This window comes from Trachymyrmex cornetzi, unplaced genomic scaffold (genome assembly GCF_001594075.2).
Source record: "Trachymyrmex cornetzi isolate Tcor2-1 unplaced genomic scaffold, Tcor1.1 scaffold996, whole genome shotgun sequence".
In the NCBI taxonomy this organism is placed as follows: domain Eukaryota; kingdom Metazoa; phylum Arthropoda; class Insecta; order Hymenoptera; family Formicidae; genus Trachymyrmex; species Trachymyrmex cornetzi.
The window spans coordinates 172,846-179,871 of record NW_017300350.1 but is presented as its reverse complement, the minus strand read 5'-3'; the positions used below and the strand labels follow the sequence as shown (position 1 = coordinate 179,871).

At 31.1% G+C, this 7,026-nt stretch overlaps 1 protein-coding gene across 9 annotated transcripts in view; it reads left to right on the top strand.

Moving 5' to 3' along the window:
- Positions 1-2,445: 2,445 nt before the first annotated feature.
- The window catches only part of Iml1 (GATOR complex protein Iml1), a 159,559-nt gene continuing 154,978 nt past the window's right edge, over positions 2,446-7,026 (top strand). For 8 of the 9 annotated variants that reach the window (XM_018521786.1, XM_018521782.1, XM_018521785.1 and 5 more), the window contains exons 1-7: positions 2,494-2,963; positions 3,058-3,183; positions 3,255-3,726; positions 3,827-4,023; positions 4,113-4,396; positions 4,710-4,936; positions 5,009-5,227. In XM_018521786.1, the coding sequence (XP_018377288.1) occupies positions 2,613-2,963; positions 3,058-3,183; positions 3,255-3,726; positions 3,827-4,023; positions 4,113-4,396; positions 4,710-4,936; positions 5,009-5,227 (1,876 nt within the window). In that variant the 5' untranslated portion in view covers positions 2,494-2,612. Of the gene's footprint in view, positions 2,457-2,493; positions 2,964-3,057; positions 3,184-3,254; positions 3,727-3,826; positions 4,024-4,112; positions 4,397-4,709; positions 4,937-5,008; positions 5,228-7,026 lie in introns of those variants that run through there. The other variant, XM_018521780.1, reaches the window with a different exon arrangement.

Below are 7,026 nucleotides of genomic sequence, written 5' to 3'. Positions count from 1 at the left end.
TTAAGCCATAAGAAATGGGCGTATCACAGTCGCTTATTCTTCTCGGATTCGACTGTAATTGGTCAGTTTCTTACGGCATAAGGCATAAAACACCTATTGTAGATCCGGACTAACAGTAACCATAAGTCTGGATCTACAATAGGTGTTTTAAGCCTTAAGCCGTAAGAAATTGACCAATTACAGTCGAATCCGAGAAGAATAAGCGACTGTGATTCGCCCATTTCTTATGGCTTAAGGCTTGAAACCCTATTGTAGATCCGGACTAAAACGTACCATAAGAATTAGTTAATCACAGTCGAGAATTCTTTTGAACACTTAAGTCTGATTGGCTGATACTTACGGTACGGCTTAGTCCGGATCTACAATAGGTGTTTTATGCCTTATGCCGTAAGAAACTGATCAATTACAGTCGAATCCGAGAAGAATAAGCGACTGTGATTCGCCCATTTCTTATGGTTTAAGGCTTAAAACCCTATTGTAGATCCGGGGTAATGGTTACTGTTACCCCTGATCTACAATAGGTGTTTTAAGCCTTAAGCCGTAAGAAATTGACCAATTACAGTCGAATCCGAAAAGAATAATCCGAGAAGAATGAGATAAACTGCGATCAAGAACGTGGAAAAACCATGTGATAATGATCAATGCTAAAAACGTTATATCAATATACGTTTTTAGCATTGATCATTATCACATGATTTTTCCACGTTCTTGATCGCAGTTTATCTCATCTTCGACACAGGTATTCTATACATGAATGTTCTATAATAAATTATTAGGATCATTTTAATCTTTTGACATTTGTTAAACTATATTATTTAATTATAATATATTAAATTGAATCCAATTTCCTAATATTGTTATAAGATAACTATCTTGTTTTTTACACGTCGTATGTTATTAATTGAATTACAATTATACATATTGTCTAATAGAAATTGAAACTTTTGTGTGGACATATATTGAGAAAATTTGCTTACCTATTGATTGTGGTTCACGTATCAAGATCTGTTAGATAACCTGACTCGTATGGAACACTTTGCGTTTAAAAGGAAAAAAATCACATCTATCACTGAACTGGAATAAAACATCTGCTAGTAATGTATTAACGGATATTTGTAATATCTTAAATATTATTTATATGCGTAAGACTCTAATTTTAAGACTTAAATTGTTTATATGCGAAATATTCTAATTTTGAGAATTAATATAATACTGAAGAAGGTCTGATTCAAGACCGAAACGTTTATTTATTGTACTATATCAAATATAATATTCTTAAGCCATCTATATCAGGCGTTTGTGGTTTTATGCCTTTTTAATTATATTGTTATGAAAATGTATCTTACATAAAAAAATATGTATACAAATGTTTTAGTCCCGTTTATTCAAACAATTGAATTAATTTCTTTGGCTTATAATAGGCGTATATTAGGGCCTGAGCACCATAGAGGAACAGGGGATAGATTCTGTATTTTGAAACGAGGTGAAAATGACAAAAGTGAGCGAATTTACTAGAATACTGATCATTTTATTGGTCAACACCTAGTAAATTTGGGAGGATCCCGTTTGCCTACAGTTCTGATTGTACACACCACTTATATCAACTGGTGTCTAGTAATTTTTTACTGTTTTGCCAATGAGATTATTTTATTTTTAAATCGCCAATCAGCGATACATGTGTGCAATATGCGATGTGTGCAATCGGAGCCCTCCAGTAAATTTGCTTACTTTTGTAATTTTCACCTTGTTTAAAGATACAGAATCGACCCCCAGGAATTAGATATTAAGATTTCAACCTATCAAAAACTGATTACATCGGAGTACACAGTTTCTGATAGGTTGAAATCTTAATATCTAATTCTTGTTCCTCTGTTGTGCGCAGGCTCTTCTATTTATAATTAGAATTTAATTGCGTTTTCGGCCCGGCCGGGTTTGCACTAACCTGGGTTGGATTAATGGCGTTTTGCGCTCTCCTATTGGTAGAGCGTGTGACGTTAATCAATAGGAAAGATTAATCCAACCTAGGTTGTTGCAAACTCGATCGGGCCGAAAACGCTATAAGTATTTTTTATCCAGTACAGGGGGTTGATCCGTATCTTTAAACAAGGTGAAAATTACAAAAGTAAGAATAAATTTACTAGGTGTTGACCAATGAAATTATTAGTATTCTAGTAAATTCGCTCACTTTTGTAATTTTTATTTCGTTTCAAGATAATAATCGATCTCCAGGACATTTATATATTTTATAAATAAAAATTTTCTAAATTTAGAAAACTAATTTGATACGTATATTTAAAATTATTTAACGATTTATTATTTTTTATAACATTTTTTTATAAAATTAAGCTTATTTTGTTTTTTGTAAAATTTAATTTATTTTTTGGAATTTTTTGGTAAAGCATCTAGCGGAATTTTGAAATTTAAAGTTGGCAACACTGCGCTGTAGTGATATAATCGTATGTAAATTAAAAAAATAACATAAATAGTAAGGAAATGTCTTTGCGAAGTTAAATTAGCAAATTCCTCTATTAATTATTACATTTATATTTTATTATGTACGAACGGTGCGTTAATTAAACTTTTATGCCACAGATTAGAATGTCGAATGAAGTATGAAGCTTTTTAAATTGATAGTGCATCAGAAGAATTTCAGTGGAGAGGACTTGATCATTAATCCGAAGGATTATCCCGGCATAAAAACCGGTGATGTCGTCGAAATTTATCATCCCGAAGATGAGTTCAGTCGCTTGTTGTTGCAAGTTACCTCCTTCAAGGAAGATCTCCAGGGACGCGAAACCATCAGCGTGGAAAATAATGTAGCGTCGATGTTCCAACTGCGAACGTTTGCTGATGTTTACATGAATATAGTAAATCCGGATGATGTAGCTCTAGATTCTATAGAGTTAACTTTTAAAGATCAGTATATGGGACGTAGTGAGATGTGGCGTTTGAAAAATAGCTTGGTACTATATTCCTTTATCTTATATTTATATTTGTAATTGATTGTTTCTTCTGTATTTTGAAGTAATATGTACATAAGCTTGTGTTCTTTTGTAGGTAAACACTTGCGTATATATCAATAAGAAGATAGAGTTTTGTGGTGGTAGTATACGTTGTCAGGTATACGAAATGTGGTCACAGGGTGATCGTGTTGCTTGCGGCGTTATAACTGATGATACTAAAGTTTGTAGGAAATTGTGATATTTTATTAATATTGCCCCTTTATCTTTATTACAAAAAAATCTGATTTGCAGGTAGTGTTTCGATCTTCTACAAGTATGGTGTATCTGTTTATTCAAATGAGTACTGAAATGTGGGATTTTGATATACACGGAGATCTTTACTTTGAGAAAGCGGTTAATGGATTCTTAGCGGATTTATTTCAGAAATGGAAAAGGAATGGCAGCAATCATGAGGTTACCATAGTACTGTTCTCAAGAACTTTTTATAATGCAACCACTTTGGAGGAATTTCCAAATTATATGAGAGAGTGTTTGCAACATGATTACAGAGGAAGATTTTATGAAGATTTTTATAGAGTTGCAGTACAAAATGAAAGGTTTGAAGACTGGAGTAATATCTTGGTACAGTTACGTAAACTATTCACTGATTATCAAAAAATTGTTTTGGAATATCACCAAAAACCAGGTATTAATATGCCTAAGGCAGTAAATTCTACTGCTGCACAGGGCAATTTTCTGGAAGTGTTAAATATGTCTCTGAATGGTAAGCATTAAGAGCAAAAAAATAACATTGTAATTTATGTATCTATTTTGTATCTTATATTTATGATATTTTGTATTTCTATCTATCCATGTCTTTACAGTTTTTGAGAAACACTACTTGGATCGCAGTTTTGACAGGACTGGTCAGTTATCTGTAGTCATTACACCTGGAGTTGGAGTCTTTGAAGTTGATAGAGAGCTGACAAATGTGACAAAGCAAAGAATCATTGATAACGGTGTAGGAAGTGATTTAGTATGTGTTGGGGAACAACCACTTCATGCAGTTCCATTATTAAAGGTACTATAAGTCTAAATATATATATACATTTAATAAAATATATATATGTGTGTATAATTTATTTATATATATGCAATATTTGATTCTAGTTTCATAATAAAGACTCTTCTATAAATGCACCAGATGATTATAGCATGCCTCACTGGATAAATCTTAGTTTCTATTCCACAAATAAGAAGATTCCTTATTCCACATTTATACCACGAATAAAATTGCCGCAAAAGATATCGAAACATCTGACAGATAATGACAAATTACATTGCAAAACCAGACTTTTGCAGGAAGATCCAAGAGAATGTCTACATAATACATTATTCGATTATGATGCTTATGATGCACAAGTGTTTCAATTACCCACAGTTCATACTTCAAGGTAAATAGACTAAATACATTATTGTTTAGCATCACGTGCTTATATATCTAGCTTAATAAATTCGAAATATTTGTTTTTAATATGATTTGTTTTTTTAAATAATATTTTCTTTTTTTTTTCTTTTCGACAATATTTGTAACGTAGAAATATAAATTATGGTAAAATTCTGCATAAATGCACGCATGCACATGTACGTGCGCGTTTATATACACGCACACACGCACACGCACACACACACAATAGATAAATCTAATCATTGTTATTTTATTGAATTAATATATATATTTCATTGTCGTTTCTTTCAATCATTTAGTGTACAAAGATTAAATACAAGAAGGAAAAAGACAAGCGTAGTGTGTCTTGAAACTCATAATAATGGCTATTTATTAAAGCTCTTAAAACGTAAAATGTCGGATCCTGATATACATCATCCACCACCTGAAACACATTCACCGCCAATTCTTGCATTACGTAGTGCTGCGATAACGATACCACATAAAACTGATGACGGTAATATCGAATCTAATGAGGATAGAACTGGTAAGCACATAAATGTTCAGTAATAATTTTTATATTATTAAGATATTTATTAAATAGTTTCGATAATTGCAGATGTATCCAAAACATCAGTTAAAAGCGATTTAACTGACTCTGAAATATCTCCACCTTTTAGACCTGTTGTTGGTAGTGCTGGTAGCCCGACAAACTCAATTTCTCAGCCAACGAATATACTTAGGCCTGGTAGAGCATTAATCAATCCTTTTGATCCATCACATGTTACCATTAAACTTACCAGCAACAGACGACGGTGGACTCATATATTTCCGAAAGGTATTATTATTTGTTTTATACCATTATTATTCGTTTCATAATATACAGAGTGTCTCAAATAAATGATTAAACTTTGGGAGTATGTAGGGGATCGATAAACTAACAAAAAAAAAGTCCTTTAGAGATGTATTCATTTTCCCTTCGTTTTGGAGGAAATCGTAAAAAAAGACAACGTACTTTTCATTTTTGTACATATTTATTATAAATAATATTATAAATAATATTTATTATAAATAATATTATAAATAATATTTATTATAAATAATATTTATTATAAATAATATTTATTCATTTACACTTATTTATTTATGTTGTCACTTGCTTAATGTTGATATTGTTTAAAATGTTGGCCTCTTACAGCAATGCACGCATCTTGTACGGACAGCTCGTGTTGTAGCCGAACACTGATCTGGTCAACATAATGATTTGTTGATCCAGCATTCTTCTGTCTGAAAGTCGGCACGCATACCCTTGCACTGCTTCTGAAGTCTGAAGCATTATTGTTGAAGTCGTACACGAAAACAATAATGTCGAGAGACGGAATTGTGACTGTAGTGCATGAAATATGATCAGATCAGTCTTTGGTTGTCTATAGTAAATGCAATGCTTGCATTGTTGTAAGAGGCCAACATTTTGAACAATATGTACATTAAAAAAGTAACAATATGAATAAATAAATGTAAATAAATAAGTAATAAGTACAAAAATGAAAATTTTGTACGTTTTGTAATTTTCATTTTATTTTTTTTTTTGCGATTTTCTCTAGAACGAAACGAAAACGAGCATATCTGTATATATATAAAGGACTATTTTTAAAAATCGATTTTCTAAACGTTCCCGAAGTGTGACCATTTAAATTCGGGACACCCTGTATAATAATTTATATTGGTAAATATAATTTATTCATATGTAAATGTGTTATTCATATACAAGGTAAACATCAGAAAGTTGACGAAATTAAAGCTGTTATTTCTTTATTGATAGAATGGATAGAACATTTATTAAATGTGTGGACATATGAATTAAGGGTTAACCCTCACCGTGTATACAGGGGCCATTTGTGTCCAGGCGATTTTTATAGTTCTAAATATTTTGAAAACAAGTGAATACAGGCGCGCCATTTTGTTCTTAAAAAAAATTATGGAGTGGAGGAAGATATCCGTGAAAGCCCAGCAGTAGACATCATTTTTTCGCTCAGCAGTGGATATTCAAAATCGAGCGAGGACACAAATAACTCTTGTATACATTCAATACATATTTGTCGTACGAATAAGAAAATGATTGTTTTCACGTTTCTTGATTATTTTTATAAGTAAAACACACACATACATATATATATATATATGTATAAAACAAAAAAATATTTGTTCAATGTTTTCTTAGGATAAAAATGTCAAATCGCTCTGCAGAAAAGATGACATTATAAGAGAACGATTTCTTCGTTCTCTTACAATATCATCCCGTATGTATTTTTTTATTTACGAAAGTGTATGAGATTATAGATTTTGAATAAAAAATGAATTTTTTAAAGTTATTAAATGTCATTTTTTTACAAGAACGCTTATTTTTATAAATTTCGAAATTGTAAGACTTTATGTTCCAAACTTAAGCATTTAAATTAAAAATAATTTGTTGGCATATATATATATATATATATATATATATATATAATATATATACACGGTGTCCCATTTTAAATGACAACCTCAAATTTCTCTTGAATAGTACATTTTAGAGAAAAATGTTTCAAACAAATGTTTTGTGACTTCGAGGGGGACATAAAATGGTATCATTGGTTT